This window comes from Engystomops pustulosus, chromosome 11 (assembly GCF_040894005.1).
Source record: "Engystomops pustulosus chromosome 11, aEngPut4.maternal, whole genome shotgun sequence".
Lineage (NCBI taxonomy): Eukaryota > Metazoa > Chordata > Amphibia > Anura > Leptodactylidae > Engystomops > Engystomops pustulosus.
The window spans coordinates 9,708,839-9,736,535 of record NC_092421.1 but is presented as its reverse complement, the minus strand read 5'-3'; the positions used below and the strand labels follow the sequence as shown (position 1 = coordinate 9,736,535).

General features: G+C 49.7%; 2 protein-coding genes across 2 annotated transcripts in view; both read left to right on the top strand.

Moving 5' to 3' along the window:
• LOC140106450 (uncharacterized) overlaps nt 1–15,900 on the top strand; it is a 29,280-nt gene extending 13,380 nt beyond the window's left edge. Inside the window, exons 8-13 of the mRNA XM_072130897.1 lie at nt 9,824–9,961; nt 11,093–11,263; nt 11,339–11,420; nt 11,514–11,602; nt 13,855–13,969; nt 14,981–15,900. Of these exons, the coding sequence (XP_071986998.1) occupies nt 9,824–9,961; nt 11,093–11,263; nt 11,339–11,420; nt 11,514–11,602; nt 13,855–13,969; nt 14,981–15,645 (1,260 nt within the window). The 3' untranslated portion in view covers nt 15,646–15,900. The remainder of the gene's footprint in view (nt 1–9,823; nt 9,962–11,092; nt 11,264–11,338; nt 11,421–11,513; nt 11,603–13,854; nt 13,970–14,980) is intronic.
• LOC140106151 (uncharacterized) lies at nt 15,623–27,163 on the top strand. Its single transcript, XM_072130414.1, has 2 exons — nt 15,623–15,684; nt 24,706–27,163. Exon 2 carries the CDS (start codon nt 24,747–24,749, stop codon nt 25,416–25,418), a length of 672 nt encoding a protein of 223 aa, XP_071986515.1. The 5' UTR covers nt 15,623–15,684; nt 24,706–24,746; the 3' UTR covers nt 25,419–27,163.
• The last annotated feature ends 534 nt before the right edge of the window (nt 27,164–27,697 follow it).

Below are 27,697 nucleotides of genomic sequence, written 5' to 3'. Positions count from 1 at the left end.
GTCTATGGTGATGGTAGAACCTCCTCTCCTCTAGGTGTAGAGGATGCCCCCTGTCTATGGTGATGGTAGAACCACCTCTCCTCTAGGTGTAGAGGATGCCCCCTGTCTATGGTGATGGTAGAACCTCCTCTCCTCTAGGTGTAGAGGATGCCCCCTGTCTATGGTGATGGTAGAACCTCCTCTCCTCTAGGTGTAGAGGATGCCCCCTGTCTATGGTGATGGTAGAACCTCCTCTCCTCTAGGTGTAGAGGATACCCCCTGTCTATGGTGATGGTAGAACCTCCTCTCCTCTAGGTGTAGAGGATGCCCCCTGTCTATGGTGATGGTAGAACCTCCTCTCCTCTAGGTGTAGAGGATGCCCCCAGTCTATGGTGATGGTAAAACTGCCTCTCCTCTGGGTGTAGAGGATGCCCCCTGTCTATGGTGATGGTAGAACCTCCTCTCCTCTAGGTGTAGAGGATGCCCCCTGTCTATGGTGATGGTAGAACCGCCTCTCCTCTAGGTGTAGAGGATGCCCCCTGTCTATGGTGATGGTAGAGCCTCCTCTCCTCTAGGTGTAGAGGATGCCCCCCTGTCTATGGTGATGGTAGAACCTCCTCTCCTCTAGGTGTAGAGGATGCCCCCTGTCTATGGTGATGGTAGAGCCTCCTCTCCTCTAGGTGTAGAGGATGCCCCCTGTCTATGGTGATGGTAGAACCTCCTCTCCTCTAGGTGTAGAGGATGCCCCCTGTCTATGGTGATGGTAGAGCCTCCTCTCCTCTAGGTGTAGAGGATGCCCCCTGTCTATGGTGATGGTAAAACTGCCTCTCCTCTGGGTGTAGAGGATGCCCCCTCTCTGTGGTGATGGTAGAACCTCCTCTCCTCTAGGTGTAGAGGATGCCCCCTGTCTATGGTGATGGTAGAACCTCCTCTCCTCTAGGTGTAGAGGATGCCCCCTGTCTATGGTGATGGTAGAACCTCCTCTCCTCTAGGTGTAGAGGATGACCCTTGTCTATGGTGATGGTAGAACCTTCTCTCCTCTAGATGTAGAGGATGCCCCTGTCTATGGTGATGGTAGAACCTCCTCCCCTCTAGGTGTAGAGGATGCCCCCTGTCTATGGTGATGGTAGAACCTCCTCTCCTCTAGGTGTAGAGGATGCCTCCTGTCTATGGTGATGGTAGAACCTCCTCTCCTCTAGGTGTAGAGGATGTCCCCTGTCTATGGTGATGGTAGAACCTCCTCTCCTCTAGGTGTAGAGGATGCCCCCTGTCTATGGTGATGGTAGAACGTCCTCTCCTCTAGGTGTAGAGGATGCCCCCTGTCTATGGTGATGGTAGAACGTCCTCTCCTCTAGGTGTAGAGGATGCCCCCTGTCTATGGTGATGGTAGAACGTCCTCTCCTCTAGGTGTAGAGGATGCCCCCTGTCTATGGTGATGGTAGAACGTCCTCTCCTCTAGGTGTAGAGGATGCCCCCTGTCTATGGTGATGGTAGAACGTCCTCTCCTCTAGGTGTAGAGGATGCCCCCTGTCTATGGTGATGGTAGAACGTCCTCTCCTCTAGGTGTAGAGGATGCTCCCTGTCTATGGTGATGGTAGAGCCTCCTCTCCTCTAGGTGTAGAGGATGCCTCCTGTCTATGGTGATGGTAGCGCCTCCTCTCCTCTAGGTGTAGAGGATACCCCCTGTCTATGGTGATGGTAGAACCTCCTCTCCTCTAGGTGTAGAGGATGCCCCCTGTCTATGGTGATGGTAGAACCTCCTCTCCTCTAGGTGTAGAGGATGCCCCCTGTCTATGGTGATGGTAGATCCTCCTCTCCTCTAGGTGTAGAGGATGCCCCCTGTCTATGGTGATGGTAGAACCTCCTCTCCTCTAGGTGTAGAGGATGCCCCCTGTCTATGGTGATGGTAGAACCACCTCTCCTCTAGGTGTAGAGGATGCCTCCTGTCTATGGTGATGGTAGAACCGCCTCTCCTCTAGGTGTAGAGGATGCCCCCTGTCTATGGTGATGGTAGAACCTCCTCTCCTCTAGGTGTAGAGGATGCCCCCTGTCTATGGTAATGGTAGAACCTCCTCTCCTCTAGGTGTAGAGGATGTCCCCTGTCTATGATGATGGTAGAACCTCCACTCCTCTAGGTGTAGAGGATGCCCCCTGTCTATGATGATGGTGGAACCTCCACTCCTCTAGGAGTAGAGGATGCCCCCTGTCTATGGTGATGGTAGAACCTCCTCTCCTCTAGGTGTAGAGGATGTCCCCTGTCTATGGGGATGGTAGAACCTCCTCTCCTCTAGGTGTAGCGGATGCCCCCTGTCTATGGTGATGGTAGAACCTCCACTCCTCTAGGTGTAGAGGATGTCCCCTGTCTATGGTGATGGTAGAACCTCCTCTCCTCTAGGTGTAGAGGATGCCCCCTGTCTATGGTGATGGTAGAACCTCCTCTCCTCTAGGTGTAGAGGATGTCCCCTGTCTATGGTGATGGTAGAACCTCCTCTCCTCTAGGTGTAGAGGATGCCCCCTGTCTATGGTGATGGTAGAACCTCCTCTCCTCTAGGTGTAGAGGATGCCCCTGTCTATGGTGATGGTAGAACCTCCTCTCCTCTAGGTGTAGAGGATGCCCCCTGTCTATGGTGATGGTAGAACCGCCTCCCCTCTAGGTGTAGAGGATGCCCCCTGTCTATGGTGATGGTAGAACCTCCTCTCCTCTAGGTGTAGAGGATGCCCCCTGTCTATGGTGATGGTAGGACCTCGTCTCCTCTAGGTGTAGAGGATGTCCTCTGTCTATGGTGATGGTAGAACCTCCTCTCCTCTAGGTGTAGAGGATGCCCCCTGTCTATGGTGATGGTAGAACCTCCTCTCCTCTAGGTGTAGAGGATGCCCCCTGTCTATGGTGATGGTAGGACCTCGTCTCCTCTAGGTGTAGAGGATGTCCTCTGTCTATGGTGATGGTAGAACCTCCTCTCCTCTAGGTGTAGAGGATGCCCCCTGTCTATGGTGATGGTAGAACCGCCTCTCCTCTAGGTGTAGAGGATGCCCCCTGTCTATGGTGATGGTAGAACCTCCTCTCCTCTAGGTGTAGAGGATGTCTCCTGTCTATGGTGATGGTAGAACCTCCTCTCCTCTAGGTGTAGAGGATGCCTCCTGTCTATGGTGATGGTAGAACCTCCTCTCCTCTAGGTGTAGAGGATGCCCCCTGTCTATGGTGATGGTAGAACCTCCTCTCCTCTAGGTGTAGAGGATGTCCCCTGCCTATGGTGATGGTAGAACCTCCTCTCCTCTAGGTGTAGAGGATGCCTCCTGTCTATGGTGATGGTAGAACCTCCTCTCCTCTAGGTGTAGAGGATGCCCCTGTCTATGGTGATGGTAGAACCTCCTCTCCTCTAGGTGTAGAGGATGCCCCCTGTCTATGGTGATGGTAGAACCTCCTCTCCTCTAGGTGTAGAGGATGCCCCCTGTCTATGGTGATGGTAGAGCCTCCTCTCCTCTAGGTGTAGAGGATACCCCCTGTCTATGGTGGGTATGGAGTCGTATCTGGCAAACTATGTGTTGGTGTAAAGGACTGAGTGCCCACAGAAAGGGCTCCGAGTGCCACCTCTGCCATCCATGCCATAGGTTCGCCACCACTGCTCTAAGGAAAAAGCTTATTTATTGCACTTCATGCCTTCCCTTATAGGAAAGGGACATTTTGTGGTGCTTATCGATTGCCTTCTCTTTCAGGTTATAACAGAGCGGCAGGCCTTCCGTGCATTTTCTGTTACAGGAAATGGACATTTCTTTCTGCCATGCTGTTTACCGAAACGTTATGTCACGTTTCAAGCACTATACCCATTGGGCTATTTAAGCCAGTGTGAATCTTGTTTGCCTGGGGCCCCTTCTCTTCCTCACAGACTGCTCCCTGGGGCCCCTTCTCTTCCTCACAGACTGCTCCCTGGGGCCCCTTCTCTTCCTCACATACTGCTCCCCATGGCCCCTTCTCTTCCTCACAGACTGCTCCCCATGGCCCCTTCTCTTCCTCACAGACTGCTCCCCGTGTCCCCTTCTCTTCCTCACAGACTGCTCCCCGTGGTCCCTTCTCTTCCTCACAGACTGCTCCCTGGGGCCCCTCTCTCTTCCTCACAGACTGCTCCCTGGGGCCCCTCTCTCTTCCTCACAGACTGCTCCCTGGGGCCCCTCTCTCTTCCTCACAGGCTGCTCCCTGGGGCCCCTCTCTCTTCCTCACAGGCTGCTCCCTGGGGCCCCTCTCTCTTCCTCACAGGCTGCTCCCTGTGGCCCCTTCTCTTCCTCACAGGCTGCTCCCTGGGGCCCCTCTCTCTTCCTCACAGACTGCTCCCTGTGGCCCCTCTCTTCTCCTCACAGACTGCTCCCTGTGGCCCCTCTCTTCTCCTCACAGACTGCTCCCTGGGGCCCCTCTCTCCTCCTCACAGACTGCTCCCTGGGGCCCTTCTCCTCCTCACAGACTGCTCCCTGGGGCCCCTCTCTCTTCCTCACAGGCTGCTCCCTGGGGCCCCTTCTCTTCCTCACAGACTGCTCCCTGTGGCCCCTTCTCCTCCTCACAGACTGCTCCCCGGGGCCCCTCTCTCTTCCTCACAGACTGCTCCCCGGGGCCCCTTCTCCTCTTCACAGACTGCTCCCTGGGGCCCCTTCTCCTCCTCACAGACTGCTCCCTGGGGCCCCTCTCTCTTCCTCACAGACTGCTCCCTGGGGCCCCTCTCTCTTCCTCACAGACTGCTCCCTGGGGCCCCTTCTCTTCCTCACAGGCTGCTCCCTGGGGCCCCTCTCTCTTCCTCACAGACTGCTCCCTGTGGCCCCTTCTCCTCCTCACAGACTGCTCCCCGGGGCCCCTCTCTCTTCCTCACAGACTGCTCCCCGGGGCCCCTTCTCCTCTTCACAGACTGCTCCCTGGGCCCCTTCTCTTCCTCACAGACTGCTCCCTGGGGCCCCTTCTCTTCCTCACAGGCTGCTCCCTGGGGCCCCTCTCTCTTCCTCACAGACTGCTCCCTGGGGCCCCTTCTCCTCCTCACAGACTGCTCCCTGGGGCCCCTTCTCCTCCTCACAGACTGCTCCCTGGGGCCCCTCTCTCCTCCTCACAGACTGCTCCCTGGGGCCCCTCTCTCCTCCTCACAGACTGCTCCCTGGGGCCCCTCTCTCCTCCTCACAGACTGCTCCCTGGGGCCCTTTCTCCTCCTCACAGACTGCTCCCTGGGGCCCCTCTCTCTTCCTCACAGACTGCTCCCTGGGGCCCCTTCTCCTCCTCACAGACTGCTCCCTGGGGCCCCTTCTCCTCCTCACAGACTGCTCCCTGGGGCCCCTTCTCCTCCTCACAGACTGCTCCCTGGGGCCCCTCTCTCCTCCTCACAGACTGCTCCCTGGGGCCCCTTCTCCTCCTCACAGACTGCTCCCTGGGGCCCCTCTCTCCTCCTCACAGACTGCTCCCTGGGGCCCCTCTCTCCTCCTCACAGACTGCTCCCTGGGGCCCCTTCTCCTCCTCACAGACTGCTCCCTGGGGCCCCTTCTCCTCCTCACAGACTGCTCCCTGGGGCCCCCCTCTCCTCCTCACAGACTGCTCCCTGGGCCCCTCTCTCCTCCTCACAGACTGCTCCCTGGGGCCCCTCTCTCTTCCTCACAGACTGCTCCCTGTGGCCCCTTCTCCTCCTCACAGACTGCTCCCTGGGGCCCCTCTCTCTTCCTCACAGACTCCTCCCTGGGGCCCCTCTCTCTTCCACACAGACTGCTCCCTGGGGCCCCTTCTCTTCCTCACAGACTGCTCCCTGGGGCCCCTCTCTCTTCCTCACAGACTCCTCCCTGGGGCCCCTCTCTCTTCCTCACAGACTGCTCCCTGGGGCCCCTCTCTCTTCCTCACAGACTGCTCCCTGGGGCCCCTTCTCCTCCTCACAGACTGCTCCCTGGGGCCCCTTCTCCTCCTCACAGACTGCTCCCTGGGGCCCCTCTCTCCTCCTCACAGACTGCTCCCTGGGGCCCCTCTCTCCTCCTCACAGACTGCTCCCTGGGGCCCCTTCTCTTCCTCACAGACTGCTCCCTGGGGCCCCTCTCTCTTCCTCACAGACTGCTCCCTGGGGCCCCTCTCTCTTCCTCACAGACTGCTCCCTGGGGCCCCTCTCTCTTCCTCACAGACTGCTCCCTGGGGCCCCTCTCTCCTCCTCACAGACTGCTCCCTGGGGCCCCTTCTCTTCCTCACAGACTGCTCCCTGGGGCCCCTCTCTCTTCCTCACAGACTGCTCCCTGGGGCCCCTCTCTCTTCCTCACAGACTGCTCCCTGGGGCCCCTCTCTCTTCCTCACAGACTGCTCCCTGGGGCCCCTCTCTCTTCCTCACAGACTGCTCCCTGGGGCCCCTCTCTCTTCCTCACAGACTGCTCCCTGGGGCCCCTCTCTCTTCCTCACAGACTGCTCCCTGGGGCCCCTCTCTCTTCCTCACAGACTGCTCCCTGGGGCCCCTCTCTCGGTTATGGCATCTCCTCGTCTCATTCTCTTATCTACAACTGGCAGTCTCTGGGTTACGCCACTCCCCCTGCTCCTCCTCCCCCCTCCTCCTCTAATCCGATCACGTGAGCTTCAGACCATGTGACCGCCGAGCCGTCAGCCTCCGTGCTGGGGATTACCCACAATCCCGTGCAGCGCGATCCTCCTTCCCTAATCCCCGCTAATCCCCGTGCTTCCTGTGAGGCAGATGCGGCGGCTCTTTATTCCGGACCCGCGTCCAGTGAGAGGTAATGAGTGTCCTGTATGATAGTGATATGACCCGGGCTTGTCCTAGGTTATCAGACCTTGTATGTATCAGCGTCACTGCCGTCTCTGATGTTATTCTATGACGTGTTGGCTGACATCAGATGTGAGGAGTGTTATGCTGCGTCTTCTCTTGCGGTGTTGGTCGGTGTTCACATGGTGCGGCTCTGCGGTTATAGAGCACACAGATGTATTTGTGTCTGGGGGGGTAATACACCTACTGCTGTCACTCATCATTGCACACTTCGTTCTGTTTCAAAAAAGTTTTTCTATGTTTTATTTTTAGTGGTATTAAAACATGGACCTAAAGCTGAGTGGGCAGGGTGTAATGTGACTAGCAGTATAGCCCCTACTTACCTGTATGTAGAGCCCCGGGGGTCGCTATGTGTCACCCCCACTATAAATGTGATGTCAGGACTGGAAGCTGCGGTGATCGGTGATATTTTCATTGTGTCCAGGTCATGGAATACACATCTAGAGCCAAGACTGAAACTCACTACAACATACAATGGGATATTTACTACCTACAGACGGAGCCAAGCAGATAGGACACTATGTACAATCTGCTGGCAGCATGTTATAGAGCAGGAGGAGCTGAGCAGGTTGTACATAGTGTCCGAACTGCAGGCAGCATGTTATAGAGCAGGAGCAGCTGTACACATTGTACATAGTGTCCTATCTGCAGGCAGCAGGTTATAGAGCAGGAGCAGCTGTACACATTGTACATAGTGTCCTATCTGCAGGCAGCATGTTATAAAGCAGGAGCAGCTGTACACATTGTACATAGTGTCCTATCTCCAGGCAGCATGATATAGAGCAGGGGGAGCTGAGCAGATTGTACATAGTGTCCTATCTGCAGGCAGCATGGTATAGAGTAGGAGGAGCTAAGCACATTGTACATAGTGTCCTATCTGCAGGCAGCATGGTATAGAGTAGGAGGAGCTAAGCACATTGTACATAGTGTCCTATCTGCAGGCAGCATGTTATAGAGCAGGAGGAGCTGAGCAGATTGTACATAGTGTCCTATCTGCAGGTAGCATGTTATAGAGCAGGAGGAGCTGAGCACATTGTACATAGTGTGCTATCTGCAGGCAGCATATTATAGAGCAGGAGCAGCTGTACACATTGTACATAGTGTCCTATCTGCAGGCAGCATATTATAGAGCAGGAGCAGCTGTACACATTGTACATAGTGTCCTATCTGCAGGCAGCATATTATAGAGCAGGAGCAGCTGTACACATTGTACATAGTGTCCTATCTGCAGGCAGCATGTTATAGAGCAGGGGGAGCTGAGCACATTGTACATAGTGTTTTATCCTCAGGCAGCATGTTATAGAGCAGGAGCAGCTGTACACATTGTACATAGTGTCCTATCTGCAGGCAGCATATTATAGAGGAGGAGCAGCTGTACACATTGTACATAGTGTCCTATCTGCAGGCAGCATGTTATAGAGCAGGAGGAGCTGAGCACATTGTTATAGTGCTGAGAATATGGATAATTTTGCTGCTCAGCTATCGTTAGTCTTTTGTTCCGTTGCTGTTATCCATGGAGGAGGGATAGCGCTACCCTGTTAGTACACGGCTTCTGGGCCTAGAATATATACAAGACATGTTTTGTGTTGTTGGCAGTAACCACTTTGATAACTCCAGTATAATCCCCTCTCACATTATCACTCGGCACATGGGTCTGGATCCTGCGCCTGGTGCCCCATTCACACGGAGACAAAATGTGTGAAGAATAATGACTGCATCACGGGTTATAATCTGCAGCACAGCCATTATCCACGCTCTATAGAAACTCCCTGGAACTAATGTGCCACTAATCCCAGTGTACTGCTCCCTGGCTGCACCGCTTGTACTGGGAACACAGGAAGTCCTACTTAAGGACACCCAATTTACAGACGACCCCTAGTTACAGACAGACCCCTGTGACCTCTGGTGACCTCTCTGGATGTTACTATAGTCCCAGACTGCAATGATCAGCTGTAAGGTGTCTGTAATGAAGCTTTATTCATAATCCTTGGTCCCATTACAGCAAAAAAAATTTCAAACTCCAATTGTCACTGGAGCAAAAAAAATTTGGGGCTGGATCTACAATGATATAATATACAGTTTCGACTTACATACAAATTCGATTTAAGAGCAAACCTATGGAACCTATATCTTGTATGTAACTCAGGAACTGCCTGTTCACTGGAACTATGTGTCGGTAATCCCCGTATACTGCTCGCTGGCTGCACTGGTTGTGCTGGGAATACACTGGATATATGTGTCAGTAATCCCATTATTGGGATGTATCTGGGACTGATTTATTCATTCCTGTCACTATTATTCCCTCTGGAATATTCACATTAGTGTTTTGTGTAATCTCTTTGGATTTCTTGGTGACAATAAAATGTACATAATGTATGGAAGGCCCCTCTCTAGCCCCCGGCCCGGCCGCCATGTCTAGTGAGAGAATCACATTTGGGTAATGTAATGTTAGGCCCCTGGTAGGTAGATTCACAGTTGGTTGGTGGATGACTTGCAGTTCCCAGGCTTTACCACAGGGGGGCGGTCAAACTCGGTGTTTAAAAGGCAAGAAAAATGGGAACTACAGGGGCACAAACACCACAGTCACCGACTGATGTGACAAGTTCTGTGCAGCGCTGCGGAATCTGTGTGCGCTATATCAATAAAGAATTATTAGTATTATTATTCATAAATATAATTAAAGAAAACACAATCTGGATGAAACAGATTAAAACATTTCCATGTAACATGTTTCGTGTATACAGAACCTTCCTCAGCTATGGGACAAGATTATTACAGCTCACAGTGGACTGATCAGGGTGTATATACAGGGGGGGGGTGGGGGGGGGGGGTAAAAGTATTCGGTCAGCCCCCAATTGTACAAGTTCTCCCACTTATAAAGATGAGATTCTGGTAGATCTGTTATGAAAATACATCATATAAAACCTAACAATAACACAAAACATAAACCAAACATGATGTACAATATATACAAAATATTTACAACAACAGATTCCTGCAAGTGACAACTATGAGAGATACAATGTAACAACCAAGCCGGAATATCACATGGTCTATTGTTTCCTCTGTAGTGGGATCTCGTGCTCCGGTTTTCCTGTAGGGACCAGACGTCCGTCTTTACAGAGCACTTGATGGACCAGGACAAGAGCGTCATGGCCGAGAGTATATTAAACATCACCCTGGAGATCATCTACCTGCTGACAGGAGAGGTGAGTGACTTGGGGACTTTAGTTGCAGGACGTTTCTCTTATCTGTAGCGATAAAACGGGCTGGAGAGGTGGACTCTGGGAAATATGTTTATCTCTGAGCCGGCTTTACATATTAGATAGTAGCTGCCCTGAGCTCATCCAGCTGAATGTTATCCTCTCCCGGTGCGTTACCCTTCCCCCTCCGTACATTGCATGCGTCCTGAGTGATTGGAGGGGATTAAGCCGCAGCCAGACACCCCCTGCTGGTGGCTTATCTCTGCTCAGGATAAAAATATTCCCACCCTACTGCTCAGTCCTTCTCTCCCACTGAATTTGCCATCAAAGAATCAGAAAGTCCTCATGTAGATTAGATGGCCACCCGGTCTAATGAAACTGATGGCCTCTGCCTGCATTTTACAAAGTGTGTCAGCAATTTTCACCCTTCTAAACTAGAGCATATGTAAAGAACAGAGAGCTGTACACACACACACACACACACACACACACACATGCGTGTTGTATGACACACTTATTATTTCCCCTATGTAATGCCATGGGAAACCTAAGTCAGCATTAAAGGAAATTCACGGTGGCTCAGTGGTTAGAATTACAATCTTGCAGCGCTGGGGATCTGGGTCCAAGTCCCTGGGTCAACATCTGCAAAGAGTTTGTACGTTCTCTCTGTGTTTGCATGGGTTACCTCCGGGTCCTCCGGTTTCCTCCCTCACTCCAAAACATACTGGGAGGTTGATTAGATTGTGAGCCCCATTGGTACAGGGACTGATTTGGCAAATTCTGTGCAGCGCTGCGTAATCTGTGTGCGCTATATAAATAAAGAATTATTATATAATTATCCACCACCAGGATAAAGGGTTGTAAACCAAGCACACTTCCATGCAGATGTGTGCCGCCTCTGGCAGGGTGTTCTCTTCCTTTATACCGCTGTTTTTACAAAAAAAAAAAAGGCTTAAAAATTGTGCTAATTTGCATAATTATTAAATAATGGTTTGTAAAAACATGAGTATAAGAAGCTAAAAGAAAAGTGGATCCAGCCAGACTGGGCACCCACCAGCAGGTAAGTGTACTTGGTTTACAACTCTTCATCCTGGTGGTAGATTTCCTATAATGGAAGGATTCTTTCCTAACCTACAGGATTACACATTAGTAAAAAAGTCATCCAGTGGTCCTCGTCATGCATCCGGAAGGCGGAGCAGGCCCCAGGACTTCATTCAGATACCAGCAGCTCGATCACTGACCGTAGAGAAAGAAAGTGAGAAGATTTTGGAACTCGCTGAAAAGATCATTGAGCTGCTGACCGGAGAGGTGAGACCCCATTACACTACACATAACCACATGGTTAATGTGCCTGGATGATGACTTTATGACCCTGTGTGTCAGGCTCCTGGGGGACAGTATATAGAGCGGCACAAAGACCAGTACATGGAGGATGAAGAGGATAATGAGGTCCCCTCGTCTCCCGGTAAGTTGGGACTTCATTTTCTGGACTGATGAAAGTTGTTTTCGGGGTCGCTGGGAGACGCTCATCATGAGACTGTGTGTGTGTTCCCCACAGATGGTTCCCATAACAGGAATGATCAACGAAGATCTTCCAGTTCTGTTTATTCAGATTATGAAGAGCAAAGTGATCCACAAGATGTTGAGGTAGGTAGGACTAAAAAAAATGGATGATCCGGTCTGTAAGGGCTGATCTGTGGTAAAGAGCTTGTTATAATTGCTGTAGCTCCTCTGGTGCTGGTGTTATGTCCCGACTAAGGCCGTTTACACCATGGAACTTTGTGGTGATGTATATCGGCCGTCGTATATATACGTCTCCATAGACGGCTATGGCACCAGGCCGTGGCGCTCATCCCTCCACCTCTCCAGCACGCGGCTGTATACTCGGCCCGGCTAGAATACGTCCATGTGAAAGAGGCCTAATGCTGAGCTGGTGTCTCAGAGCACCTCAGAGGTTTTCCCATCGCGTCCATACATGGCGTTTACATTGCGTTTTGCCATACTACAGCCGAGGAGAGGGGATTTGCTCTATGACATTGCTGTTAACATTTGCCTTTACCAAACACAGGCAATGTATGTGTTAACATTGCGTTATCGTTTGTGTTATGTTTACACACTGTTAACCAATTGAATTCTGTAAATGTTAACAGCAATGTAATTGGGCAAATATTCTCTCCTCCACTTAGGCTATATTCACAGTAATGTGTGCCCGCCGTATCATAACACGGGGGGGCACGCGTCCGCGCCGGGTAGAGCAGGGGGTAAGGGGGATATATGCAGCACGGCGCCGTATGCCAAGAAAAGATAGGACATGTCCTATCTTTTCATGGCTACGGTACGGTGCCGCATACGTACCGCTCCTGTATGGCGCCCGTGGCCGGTCTATGGAGAAACATGGCACATGGCTCCGTATTCTAGGGAAAGATAAGACATGTCCTATCTTTCTCCCGGGTAAGGAATGGTACAGTGCTGCTCCCATACGGCCATTGCCGGTCAATGGGGGCGTATACACTCACCGGCCACTTTATTAGGTGCACCATGCTAGTAACGGGTTGGACCCCCTTTTGCCTTCAGAACTGCCTCAATTCTTCGTGGCATAGATACAACAAGGTGCTGGAAGCTCCTCAGAGATTTTGCTCCATAGTGACATGATGGCATCACACAGTTGCCGCAGATTTGTCGGCTGCACATCCATGATGCGAATCTCCCGTTCCACCACATCCCAAAGATGCTCTATTGGATTGAGATCTGGTGACTGTGGAGGCCATTTGTGTCCAGTGACCTCATTGTCATGTTCAAGAAACCAGTCTGAGATGATTCCATCTTTATGACATGGCGCATTATCCTGCTGAAAGTAGCCATCAGATGTTACAGGGTACATTGTGGTCATAAAGGGATGGACATGGTCAGCAGCAATACTCAGGTAGGCTGTGGCGCTGTACCAAGGGGCCCAAAGAGTGCCAAGAAAATATTCCCCACACCATGACACCACCACCACCAGCCTGACCCGCTGATACAAGGCAGGATGGATCCATGCTTTCATGTTGTTGACGCCAAATTCTGACCCTACCATCCGAATGTCGCAGCAGAAATCGAGACTCATCAGACCAGGCAACGTTTTTCCAATCTTCTACTGTCCAATTTCGATGAGCTTGTGCAAATTGTAGCCTCAGTTTCCTGTTCTTAGCTGAAAGGAGTGGCACCCGGTGTGGTCTTCTGCTGCTGTAGCCCATCTGCCTCAAAGTTGGACGTACTGTGCGTTCAGAGATGCTCTTCTGCCTACCTTGGTGTAACGGGTGGCGATTTGAGTCACTGTTGCCTTTCTATCAGCTCGAACCAGTCTGCCCATTCTCCTCTGACCTCTGGCATCAACAAGGCATTTCCGCCCACAGAACTGCCGCTCACTGGATGTTTTTTCTTTTTCGGACCATTCTCTGTAAACCCTAGAGATGGTTGTGCGTGAAAATCCCAGTAGATCAGCAGTTTCTGAAATACTCAGACCAGCCCTTCTGGCACCAACAAACATGCCACGTTCAAAGGTACTCAAATCACCTTTCTTCCCCATACTGATACTCGGATTGAACTGCAGGAGATTGTCTTGACCATGTCTACATGCCTAAATGCACTGAGTTGCCGCCATGTGATTGGCCGATTAGAAATTAAGTGTTAACGAGCAGTTGGACAGGTGTACCTAATAAAGTGGCCGGTGAGTGTATATGACATATATACGGCGGCTGTAAATACGTCCCCCAATGGCCGTGTGAATGAGGCCTTAGGAGAAGAGATGTGACTGAGGCCTTCATGGGCCCTAGACCCCAGACTATAGTAACGCTGACATGCCTCTGCACTATACGGCCGCTATCTGATATCACACCTTTTTTTTGCTCATGGTTCACTAGGGTGAAGACTCCGTTCAGATCAAAGTTGAAGTTGTAGAGGAAGACGAGGACGAGCTGTACAGTAGCGGAGATGTGCTGTGTAAGGAGGAGCCAGTCCCTATAGATATTGCTGCAGGTGAGTAGTAAACCTAAGAGCATTGAATAGATGGGATTTTGTGGATTTTCTGTGCAATTAAAAAGGATCTGCCACCAGGTATTACCCCACTAAACTACTTACCCCCTCAGCTAGGGAATGAAATGTCCTTTTCTCTCTCTCATGTGAAATCTCAGCCAAAATCAAGTGATACAAATATCTAGAGGGAATTCTAGAAAGAACTTTTCATACCCTACCCGCCCACTCCCGGGGATTTTACACTGAGCACCATAGGGTGATAGGAGCTAAAACAGCAATAACACTGAGTAACATTGTAAAGTAAGGGGTTAAAATGAGCTTTATTGTATTAATATCACTAAGGGATTGAGATGTGAGAACTTTCTTTTGTGGAAAAACCCCATTTATGAAAGCAAAGCACTGGGTGCTGGTTATCAAAATGAATCCTGATAAACCAGGGACAATACTCATAGACCCAGGCACCGCGACTGTGGTAATCTTCTTATACTTGTCATCCATGGTGTTGGCGTTACTACAGACCCTCAGTAATTCAGCTTCACTGGCTGTTACAATGAGCAGAACATGTCTCCCCCTTCCCTTTGTTCTCCCACTTCTCCCTCTGCCTGTGTAATCTAACAGCAGCGGAAAATGCAGGGGGAGGGGGAGACCTGCTCTGCTCATTGTAACAGCCTGTGATGCTACAGCACTGAGGGGCTCTGGAAATGCCCTTGAGGCTCATTTGCATAACTATAAATGTTGACTGGGTTTTTCATATGAATGAATGGTTAGTAATGAGCCCAAGTGTCTAGAATTTTTTTATTTTTTAGCATAGATGTTACACTGGGCGTTATTATCCCCCCTTGTGCAGGTGACTGGCGATGCGCAGGGTCTCGGAGGAGTTGAGCGGTGCTTTACTTTCTTTGGCAGTGTCTGGTACAACAGGAGAACAATTTTACTTTTGCATCGATTTTTAACACTTTAGTGGCGAGCATCCTCATTTTTAAGAACTACTATGTTTTTGTTTTTTCTCCCCAGCCAATTCCCACAACATCAGGAATTCGTCTCCAGAATGGGACTTGGAAGATAACACTCTGGACAATTCCCCAGAAGAAAACCCCAGTCTCCAAAACAGTCAGTCAGAACTTCAGGACGACGATGTCCATAATGAGACGTCTAACGACGGGGACGTTGTTTCTGATAAATCCATGTTTCCGCTCTATGGCATCGGGCACAGTGATAACATTTACACGTGCCTGGACTGTGGTAAGTGCTTCACCCAGCAGGGGGCGCTATTGATGCACCAGCGGGATCACATGGAGGAGAAGTCCTTCCCGTGTGCTCATTGTGGCAAGGGCTTCAAGAAGAAGTCGAACCTAATACAGCACCTGAAAATCCACACGGGCGAAAAGCCGTTCCTCTGCTCCGACTGCGGGAAAAGTTTCACCCGGAAAGCGGATCTGATAAAACACCAGAGAATCCACACGGGGGAGAAGCCATTTCCATGCCCTGAGTGCGGCAAATGTTTCACACAGATCTCTGCTCTCATAAGACATCGGAGATTCCACTCAGGTGAGAAACCCTTTCCATGTCCTCATTGTGGGAAATGCTTTACAGATAGACAAGCGCTAACGAGACACCACAAAACCCATGAGCGGGAGAGCGGGGAGCGGCCGCCCCAACACTTGGATGTCTCTGATTGAAGGTTTTACACGGACTTGGATTTGTTTTGTCTTAAACCGGTAAGGTATTTATTATTACAAAACCCTAAATTTATGCGAGAGCCCCGATTACGACACTTTAAACCCCTTTACGGGCACAGCCCCGTTCTTCAAATCTGACATGTGTCGATTTAGATTGTAATTACTTTGAAACGCTTTTAATTTACCAAGCTGATTTTTGAGATCTGACGGATATATTTATGAATTATTTATGGAAAAAATAAATAGTTTTTTTTTTTTAAATTCTGCCTCAATAATTTTTGTGGCTTTTTTTAGTGACGCATAGGACTACAGGCAGTCCCCTATTTAAGGACACCCACGACTTACAGACGACCCCTAGTTACAGACATATCTCTCTGCCCCCTGTGACCTCTGGTGACCTCTCTGGATGTTACTATAGTCCCAGGCTGCAATGATCAGCTGTAAGGTGTCTGTAATGAAGCTTTATTGATAATCCTTGGTCCCATTACAGCGAAACATTTTGAAACTCCAATTGTCACTGGGGCCAAAAAAGATTTTTGGCTGGAACTACGATTATAGAATATACAGTTTTGACTTGCATACAAATTCAACTTGAGAACAAACCTCCGGAACCTATCTTGTATGTGACTCGGGGTCTAGATTTACTAATGGTAGACTGTCCTCCCCTAACTGCTCGTCACCTTGTCCAGGGGAAGACACTGTTTTTCATTTCCGTATTCCTGCAAAAACAACTTTATAAAAATCTGATAATGAGCCTCAGGGGCTCTGGCCGACGTCATTAGAGAGTCTCTTGTAATTTATTTATTGACTCATGCACAATCACTGTTCCCTGCTCGTCCATGCGTGAGAACTCTTTCCTTGCACAGCCGCACAGTGACGTCACTGGCATGTCTGCGTCTCAGGCAGGAGGGACGAGGGGGGGGGTATTAATGGGGAGGCATGAATACAGTGGGTGATGGGGATTCGGCCCTTTGTTTAGGGTTGAGTAGAAGCGGTTTTGGAGCTGGTGCAGCCAGGAGTCTCTACCTCTTCCTTGCAGATCCTCTCCAGTTCCCTCAGGTTGGATGGTGAACGTTGGTGGAGGCCATTTTCCAGTCTCTCCAGAGATGCTCCATTGGGTTTAGGTCCGGGCTCTGGCTGGGCCGGTCAGGAATGGTCACAGAGATGTTCTGAAGCCTCTGCTGTGTTATTTTAGCTCTGAGCTTAGGGTCATTGTTACACATTTATTATTAGTGAGGCAGTGTGCACTACGTGCAGTTTACATCACTAGTGTGCAGCGCGGTGACAGATTCATGCCCCAAAGTGCATGGACTGTGTGCCGGATTTTTTTCTGGTGCACTTAGTTCGAGGAGCGTGCACCACATTTTTTGTCGGACTTGCCAATGTAAATATAGCGCGCGGTATTGAGTCGTGCGTCGCTCAGTGCAGTCTCGACACATTACTGTTAGTAACTCATCATAAATACATGTGCAAGTCCAGGTATTTATGTGCAAAGACTCACAGAAAACTGGCGCAAGACCGTTAATTAATCTGGACCATTGTCTTGTTGGAAGGTTCGGCCCAGTCTGAGGTCCAGAGCCCTTTGGAAGAGGTTCTCATCCAGGATATCTCTGTACTTGGCCGCATTCATCTTTCCTTCCATTACACCCAGTGGTCCTGCCCCCCCCCCCCCCCCATAGCCTGATGCTGCCCCCACCATGTGTCACTGCTGGGATTGTATTTGGCAGGTGATGAGCGGCACCTGGTTTTCTCTACCGCTTAGAACACCAGAAAGTCCAATCTTCATTCATAGGACCAGAGAATCCTATCTCCTTCATGTGTTTTGCATACTGTATGCGGCTTTCATATGTCTTGCACTGAGGAGAAGCTTCCAGACTCTGCCATAAAGCCCCAAATGCTGAAGGCTGCGGTGATAGGTGACTCCCATCTCCCTACTGCAGCTCTGGAGCTCAGAAACAGGGAGCTTGGGGTTCTCCTTTACTTCTCCTAATAAGTCTCTTCTCCCACAATTGCTTCGTTTGGCTGGACAAACTGGCCAGGTCAAGGAAGAGTTGCAGTCATCCCAAACTTCTTCCATTATTATTAAGGCCACTGTGCTCTGCAGAAATTCTTTTGTAACCTTGGCCAGAGCTGTTCCTTGCCACAATTCTGTCTCTGAGCTCCTCGGGCAGTTCCTTAGACCTGATGATTCTCATGTGCTCTAATATGCACTGTGAGCTGTTAGGTCTTGTATAGACACTTGTTCCTTTCCTAATCAAATGCAATCAGTTTAATTAAACAGAACTGGACTCCAATGAAAGAGTAGAACCTTCTCAAGGAGGATCCGAAGGAAATGGACAGTATGCAAGTTAAATATGATTGTCACAGCAAAGGGGCTGAATACTTATGTCCATCTGATATTTTAGCTTGTCATGTTTAATAAATTAGCAAAAATATCCAGGTTTCTGTTTTGGGATGTAGAACTTTTTTTTCTCTTACTAATTGGTTGCAATGAAACCAAGAATGAAAAATTTTAAGGAGTCTGAATACTTTCTCTGTAAATTACAGTAGATGTCTTTTAACAAATGTTCAAGGACTTAATGTTACAAATAGTGGGGAAAAATACTTTTTTTATGTCGAGTATACTCGCAATACTGGCGCCCGGGCTTCCGGCGAGAGCGACTGGCGCCCGGGCTTCCGGCGAGAGCGACTGGCGCCCGGGCTTCCGGCGAGAGCGACTGGCGCCCGGGCTTCCGGCGAGAGCGACTGGCGCCCGGGCTTCCGGCGAGAGCGACTGGCGCCCGGGCTTCCGGCGAGAGCGACTGGCGCCCGGGCTTCCGGCGAGAGCGACTGGCGCCCGGGCTTCCGGCGAGAGCGACTGGCGCCCGGGCTTCCGGCGAGAGCGACTGGCGCCCGGGCTTCCGGCGAGAGCGACTGGCGCCCGGGCTTCCGGCGAGAGCGACTGGCGCCCGGGCTTCCGGCGAGAGCGACTGGCGCCCGGGCTTCCGGCGAGAGCGACTATAAATTGGATGTCAGGATAATAAAACTGGCAGAAGACTGATTATGACTCCTCCTGCTCCCTCCCCCTGCCCCATCACTGTGTCAGTGAGAAGGACTGTGAGAGAAAGGGGCACAGTGGGAGACGCCATTAGGACGGACTGAAGGAAGTGGAAACCGGAAGCTCTGGGTATACGAAGGGCAGCAAGGCTCGGGGGTAACATCAAAAGGGGTTGATCAGAGTTACTGGGTCGGATCAGACCCAGTCCAGGTCTGATCAGCATCCCCAATCACAGGTGGTGGTTTCCCCCTGTAACAGGGGCTCTTATAGATGCCCCATTTACAGGGGGAATACTGGTAAAAAAAACTAAATGAAAATTTCCCCTAGGGGTCTATTATGACCTCATGGGGAACATGTAAAGTAAAAACACACACAAAAAACAGCATAGTCGCCCCATTTGCCCAATACTATATATATTATAGATCAAAACGACCGAAACAAAAGAGAGAATTCACTAATAATGTTCATTTTGAGTCCATTTGAAAATTTATATTATATACACACACTCACCGGCCACTTTTATTAGGTACACCTGTACCTAAAGCTGGAATCATCTCAGACTGGTTTCTTGAACATGACAATGAGGTCACTGTACTTTAGTGGCCTCCACAGTCACCAGATCTCAATCCAATAGAGCATCTTTGGGATGTGGTGGAACGGGAGATTCGCATCATGGATGTGCAGCCGACAAATCTGCGGCAACTGTGTGATGACATCATGTCAATATGGAGCAAAATCTCTGAGGAGCTTCCAGCACCTTGTTGTATCTATGCCACGAAGAATTGAGGCACTGAGAGATACTGAGGCACATTAACTTACCCGGTCCCTGCGCAATCCCTGAAAGGGCACTGTCCGACCGGAATGCACATCTGCCACGATTCACTAAGATCCTGCTCCCGATATCCTGCATGTGTCGCTTCCCCGCTCAGGTCCTCGGAGTTCACCTTCTTCTTCCTGGTGCATGTAAGTGCATTGTCTGTGTATAATGCGCTGTGCGGGGAGTCACTAAGATCCTGCGCCCGATATCCTGCATGTGTCGCTTCCCCGCTCAGGTCCCCGGAGTTCACCTTCTTCTTCCTGGTGCATGTTAGTGCATTGTCCGTGTATAATGCGCTGTGCGGGGAGTCACTAAGATTGTGCGCCCGATATCCTGCATGTGTCGCTTCCCCGCTCAGGTCCCCGGAGTTCACCTTCTTCTTCCTGGTGCATGTAAGTGCATTGTCCGTGTATAATGCGCTGTGCGGGGGAGTCACTAAGATCGTGCGCCTGATATCCTGCATGTGTCGCTTCCCCGCTCAGGTCCATGGAGTTCACCTTCTTCTTCCTGGTGCATGTTAGTGCATTGTCCGTGTATAATGCGCTGTGCGGGGAGTCACTAAGATCCTGCGCCCGATATCCTGCATGTGTCGCTTCCCTGCTCAGGTCCCCGGAGTTCACCTTCTTCCTGGTGCATGTTAGTGCATTGTCCGTGTATAATGCGCTGTGCGGGGAGTCACTAAGATCCTGCGCCCGATATCCTGCATGTGTCACTTCCCCGCTCAGGTCCCCGGAGTTCACCTTCTTCCTGGTGCATGTAGGTGGATTGTCTTGCAACACAATTTGAATGTTAAATCCTGCGCTCATTCGGATCGTCCGACGGCACGCCCCTGGTCATAAGTTACTTTTAACACCCGTATAACCCATTTAAAATTCCTTAATCAAATTTTAAATAATCCTCTTTACACAATTTAAAAAAAAAAACATTTTATTGGCATTTTGAGTTCAATTGAAACCTGAAAAAAAATATACACTGCTCCAAAAAATAAAGGGAACCCTCAAATAACACCTCCTAGATCTGAATGACTGAAATATTCTCATTGAATATTTTGTTCTGTGCAAAGTTGAATTTGTCTCAAAAATATCATCAAAGGAAATAAAATTTATTAACAAATGGAGGCCTGGATTTGGAATCCCCCCACAAAATTAAAGTGGAAAAACGCATTACAGGCTGATCTAACTTTGATGTTATGTCTGTAAAACAAGACAAATTGAGGCTCAGTGTTGTGTGTGGCCTCCACATGCCTGTATGACCTCCCTACAACACCTCGGCATGCTCCTGATGAGGTCTCCACGTGCCTGTATGACCTCCTTACAACACCTCAGCATGCTCCTGATGAGGCTGAGTATTGTGTGATGAGGTCTCCACATGCCTGTATGACCTCCTTACAACACCTCAGCATGCTCCTGATGAGGCTGAGTATTGTGTGATGAGGTCTCCACATGCCTGTATGACCTCCTTACAACACCTCAGCATGCTCCTGATGAGGCTCAGTATTGTGTGTGGCCTCCACGTACCTGTATGACCTCCCTACAACACCTCAGCATGCTCCTGATGAGGTCTCCACGTGCCTGTATGACCTCCTTACAACACCTCAGCATACACCTGATGAGGCTGAGTATTGTGTGTGTGTGTGGTCTCCACGTGCCTGTATGACCTGCCTACAACACCTCAGCATGCTCCTGATGAGGTCTCCACGTGCCTGTATGACCTCCTTACAACACCTCAGCATACTCCTGATGAGGCTGTGTATTGTGTGTGTGGTCTCCACATGCCTGTATGACCTCCTTACAACACCTCGGCATGCTCCTGATGAGGCTGTGTATTGTGTGTGTGGTCTCCACATGCCTGTATGACCTCCTTACAACACCTCGGCATGCTCCTGATGAGGCTGTGTATTGTGTGTGTGGTCTCCACGTGCCCGTATGACCTCAACATCGAAGAGAGCAGTGTCCCGGCACCATCCGACCATCAACAATTCCTTCACCGGTGGCGTCCGGTACGGGTCTTGGCAGGAGTGGTTTTTCCTCGTTGCACGAGTAGAAGTGGTGGTGCTCAGCTCAAGCAGCACACATACATCGATCAATGAAACCAGAAAACAGCGGCACTCACCAGTAACGTGCAGATGAATCTTTATTGCGGTGTGTACATAGGCAGAGCGGGGCCTGGCGTCGGGCTGTTTCGCGCTAGTCTAGCGCATCATCAAGCCAAATGACGTCATCTCACCGCGCCGCGCACAATATCTCCTGAGGTGTCTCCTAAAGGATCTCCTCCTAGACCTGGACTAAATCTGCCAAGTCCTGGACAGTCTGTGGTGCAATGGGACGTTGGTGGATGGAGTGAGACCGGATGTCCGAAATGTATTTCATGGGAATCGCATATGTGTTTTGGCCAAACCCCCTCCCACTTGCATTTTGGATACGTTTAAAAATGTGGCAAAAATGCTGCAATACAGCTGAAAAATGCCCGATCTACCAAAATATAATAACGGTTTTTCCTGCTTCCCAGTACACGCCATGGAATAGTCAATGCCGTCACAGAGCTCTTTGCGTGTAAAAATAAAAAAAAAGTTATAGATTTTTGAAGGTGGGAAGTGAAAAATGAAAAAACAAAAAAAGGGGTTAAATGGTTATCCAGTTTTATTAATGTTTATACTACGGGCTCCAGGGAACTGAAAATAAAGTGATGCTCCCCCCTCCAGGGCTCCGGTCCAGCATGGTTGGTGTACAGAGCCTCGGCTGTCACCCTATGTAGACGTTGCGCTCAGCTATCGATGCTACATCACAGTTAAGCCTCCGCGTATCAGCAGCGATGGTGAGGAGCGGCGCCGTGCTGGTTGGAGCACTAGAGAGGTTATTTTAGAAAGCCCCTGGAGTCCACCGCATAGAATGTAGTGAAACCCGACAACCCCTTTAATAGCTCACAATATCACATCATTGTCGTGTGGCATACAGTGTTTATACCTATAATGCTGGGAACCATTACCCCTGAGGAAGTCGCCAAGCCGTGACGGTATGTGCAGGGTCCGCCCCCCTCCCCATTTTCGTGGTACTCCATGCTGGATTCACTTTTTCGAACTATCCATTGATTCCTATGGGGGCAGTATAGACTATATGCACATTTATGTACATTTTTGTGTATATGTCCTCTTTTTAGGCTTTATACTTCTACGTACAGTTTATCGTTCGCATCAGTTTGCACTTTATGGGAGGGGTTTGCCCTGAGAGTATTTGCACAACCATTACTGTGCGGTTTATGTTTTGGGTTTTTTTGTGTGCCCCTTTGTGTAGATATCATTGTTAATAAAGATTATTGTCTTTCATCATATTTTTTGGGTCTGCTTCTACGCATCCACCTCTTCTCTCTTTTTTTGGATGCGTTGACCAATTTACCTCCGGTAGCGGCCGCCTCTTCTCCTTACATTTCCATTGTTTTACTAGTAGATGACCACAGTTTTTACGGTTGTTAATTTGCATTTAGCAGGAAGCCGGAAGCTCCCTGAGCACAGTTTCCTTGCCCCTGGAAACAAACACGAGCCATTCAAACGCAGCAATAAGGTCCAACATAAAGCAGGACCGCTTATTAAAAGCAATTAGTGACTCCTCCATCTTCTCCTTATATTGTGGTTACTCCTCTCCCGTTTTATATTGGGCCCCCTAAAATTGTGGTGCCCTCATCTATTCTGCATATTGTGCCGTCCCATCTCCCCCTCATATTGTCGACCCCCATCGTTCTTCCTCAAATTCTGGACTCTCATCTCCCCCTGTTAATGTGGACCCCTCATTCCCCTCTTATTTTGTTGCCCCTCTCATCTCCCCCTCATATTGTGGCCCCTCTCATCTACCCTTTTTATTTTTGTTGCTCAGCTCATCTCTCCCTCTTATTGTAGGCCCCACTGATCTTCCCCCACTTATTGTGGGCCCACTGGTACCTACCCATCATACTGTAACCCCCATATGTTGTTATCCCCCCCCCCCTCATTTATAGCTACCTCATCTTCCCCCTCTTAGTGTGAGGCCCCCTGGTATGCCTCCTCATCTCCCCACCTCCGACACAGGCAGAGATAGTCTGGAACAGATTACGCAGGAGGCGGGGTCAGCGGCTGAAGGCGGAGTCATCAGGTTTGAGGGCCACTGGTGGTTTCACCAACACACCGGTGGCCCAGTCCAACCTTGGCCTTGGACAGCAAACTCTGCAACTCTGGCGACCACATACCTCCTTCCCACCATTCAGCACTGCATGTCATGTGACTGGGGTGAAGCCATTAACTTTTGGAAAATCTACCCCATGTATGTACATCAAATCAAATCACAGCATGACTAAATGTAGGATGGAGAGGAGTAGACGTCCGTGGAGGCTGCTGTGATTTCATGTGATCAGATACATACACGGGGTACATTTTCCATATGTTAGTAGGTAAAGGACCTTAGGTGACATCACCCTGGTCACTTGACATGCAGTGCTGAATGGAGAGAAGGAAAAATGGGAAGGAGCCACTGGTTATGACCTAGCAGTACACGCCCCCTAAGACTTCTGATAGATCTAGCTGGTTAGATAACAAAGTTGATTTTATGGGGATGTGAGGAAGACCAGTTTTAGTTAAAAGAAGGGAGGCATTTAGTTAGGGCTAATAGGGCTGGACATAGTGGGGCAGATTTACTTACCCGGTCCATTCGCGATCCAGCGGCGCATTCTCTGCGCTGGATTCGGGTCCGGCCGGGATTTATTAAGGTAGTTCCTCCGCCGTCCACCAGGTGTCGCTGCTGCGCTGAAGAGCAACGGAACACACTGGAATACACCGAGCCGGGCCGAGCGAAGGTAAGTGCGATTTTCGCAACACTTTTTTTTTTTTTTTAAATGCGGCGGTTTTTCCGAATCCGTCGGGTTTTCGTTTGGCCACGCCCCCCGATTTCCATCACGTGCATGCCGGCGCCGATGCGCCACAAGCCGATCGCGTGCGCCAAAATCCCGGGGCAATTCAGGGGAAATCGGCGCAAATCGGAAATATTCGGGTAACGTGTCGGGAAACCGCGAATCGGGCCCTTAGTAAATGACCCCCGGTATGTGATGCTGGGTGATAGCTCTGGCTTGGTTTTAGGCTGTCCAGTGCAGCTTCGCTCGTACAGAACTGTGTTGCCATGTTTGTTACTGTTATGTCACAAACGGACTGAGGACCCATTCTCACAGCTCTTTATATCCTTCCCAGCAGATGGACACAGCACCAGGAATGCCGCAGAAGACCAGGTTATGTCCTCTCTGATTCCTAACATAGAAGATAAACCCGCAAATATTCCCGAAGAAAATCCTATTCCTGCGGATATCCACCCAGTCCTCCAGGACGCAGATACAAACGGTGACCCGTCTTATTGTATGGACAGTCCGCCTAATCCATCCGATTTTGGGGACTGTAGCTCGGCCCCTAAAGGTGATCGAATATTTCCCTGTCTGGATTGTGACAAACTGTTCACTCAGTACACTAAACTTTTGATACATCAGAGAAGCCACACGGGGGAGAAGCCATTTTCATGTTCGTACTGTGGAAAAGGTTTTACCGAAAAGTCGAACCTTATTCAACACGAGAGAATCCACTCTGGGGACAAGCGCTTCATATGTTCGGAGTGCGGGAAAGGCTTCACCCGGAAAGCCGATCTCATTAAACACTTGCGAACTCACACGGGAGAGAAGCCGTTTCAATGTATCGAGTGCGGGAAGTGCTTTACCCAGAATTCTGCTCTCTTACGACATAAGAGATTTCACTCTGGGGAAAAACCTTTTGCATGTCCGGAATGTGGGAAATGCTTTACACACAGACCCGATCTGAATAAACATCTGAAAATCCACGACCGCAAGAGACTGGAACACGAGATACGGGCATCAAGCGTGCCAATTATGTGGCACCGGAACAAGTACTGTGTGTAAACTGGAGATCCTACCCCTGACAACCGCTCCGAAGCATCAGAACTGCCGGGGAAGGTTCTCATAAAAGAATCTACATCGAAATCTACGGTGGTAAATCTGCAGCACTGCGCCTTTACCAGCTGATCTTATATATTTTCTACTCCATTCCTGCTGCAGGATACTACATCACCACCAGAGGTTTGGGTGTACAGGGGTTGGCAGAGAAACATTGGCACGAGGCCCCTTACACACAAGTGAGTGTGATGCGTCCAACTGGCAGCATGCGCTGTCTGGAACATCCAGCACGAACATTCAGCAACCGGAACTTTACCCAGTGCGTTGCTTCAGTCCCATGAACACTCAGCAGCCAGGACTGTATCAAGCGCGTTGCTTCAGTCCCATGAACACTCAGCAGCCGGGACTGTACCTAGCACGTTGCTTCAGTCCCATGAACACTCAGCAACTGGAACTGTACCCAGCACATTGCTTCAGTCCCATGAACACTCAGCAACCGATACTGTACCCAGCACGTTGCTTCAATCCCAAGAACACTCAGCAACTGGAACTGTACACAGCATGTTGCTTCAGTCCCATGACCACTCAGCAACCTATACTGTACCCACACGTTGCTCCAGTCCCATGAACACTCAGCAACCGATACTGTACCCACACGTTGCTCCAGTCCCATGAACACTCAGCAACCGATACTGTACCCAGCACGTTGCTTCAGTCCCACTTGTCAGCGTTCGGCCTTACGCTCCAGCCAGCGCACGCTGCAAGTTGGACGCATCACACTCTCTATTGTGCAAGGGACCAAACAGAGGATGTAAAAATAATGTTTGTTCTTCTGAAATTTTTAGTGTTTTATATGTAGATGTTTTGGTTTAGTTGAATTTGCTGTGTTTTTGCAAGGATTCTGCCGCAAAATGCTACTTTTGCCCATCTGCTGCAGGTTTCCAGCTGATTTCTGTTAAATTTCGGAGGCTATGGGGATAGGGCTGTAAATGTGCAGTGTCCCAAGTGCAGCTATATTAACCCCTTAGTCTTCTCTCACACGTTGGCAAATGCAACGGGGGGAGGGCCTCTGCCAGAATACGTTTCCTTTCCTCTGAAACGCTTGTGTCCTGCAATATTTACATGCACATACTGGACAGTATGACAGGACACGCCCCCTCTTAGTCTCCTCTCACATCTGGCTGTATACCAGGTAAGACGACAAAGTTGATTTATGGGGGTGTGGAGGAAACTATTTCAGCTTAAATAGGGCTGTTATTTAGTTACTAGCGCTTTCTGGGAAGCCGTCGCTAGCCGTATAGGATGATCAAGACGACCTTTGAGTTGTTAATTCCCGATGGTAAACCATCAGATGCTCTTCCAGTGCCAAAGCAGGTTCACTGCATTTACTAATCATCAAAAAAGTTGAAAAAGTTTTTTTTTTTTTTTTTTTTGATAGAATGTGTTATAACTTCATGAACTCGAGTGGTTTTCTTTATGGTACACTAGGTACATCCAGGGTTTTATGCATTGCTCTGTATTTTACTAGAGTCTTTAGAATATTTTATGTGTATTTATATAGTCCACATTCTGTATTTATAGGCGGCTGTAATGAGGCATCCATCATGGCTGCCAGGCAGGTCACATGCAATGCAACCACAACACAACACAAAGTCATAGAAATGACGTGATACTATAGTGGATTTGGTGCATATTGTTCTGCTGTAATTGATTTTATGTATATTTATTAAATAAAATGTGTTTTTTTTTTAATCCTAAGAAAAAATGGACACAACCTATCTGTGAAAAAAAAAAAATCGTACTTACAGACAACAGCTGCCTTGTACTGTGCACAGGTCTGCCCCCTGCTGGTCATTCATCCTTATAATCAGGTGCGCCTTATATATGATCCGTACTTACAGACAACAGCTGCCTTGTACTGTGCACAGGTCTGCCCCCTGCTGGTCACTCATCCTTATAATCAGGTGCGCCTTATAATCCAGTGCGCCTTATATATGAACCGTACTTACAGACAACAGCTGCCTTGTACTGTGCACAGGTCTGCCACCTGCTGGTCATTCATCCTTATAATCAGGTGCGCCTTATAGTCCAGTGCGCCTTATATATGAACCGTACTTACAGACAACAGCTGCCTTGTACTGTGCACAGGTCTGCCACCTGCTGGTCATTCATCCTTATAATCAGGTGCGCCTTATATGTGAAACTAGATGTTTTAGCAAGCATGTATTAACCGGTTAAGGACTGGGCCCTTTCCTGTTTTTTCATGTCCATTTTTCACTCCCCAC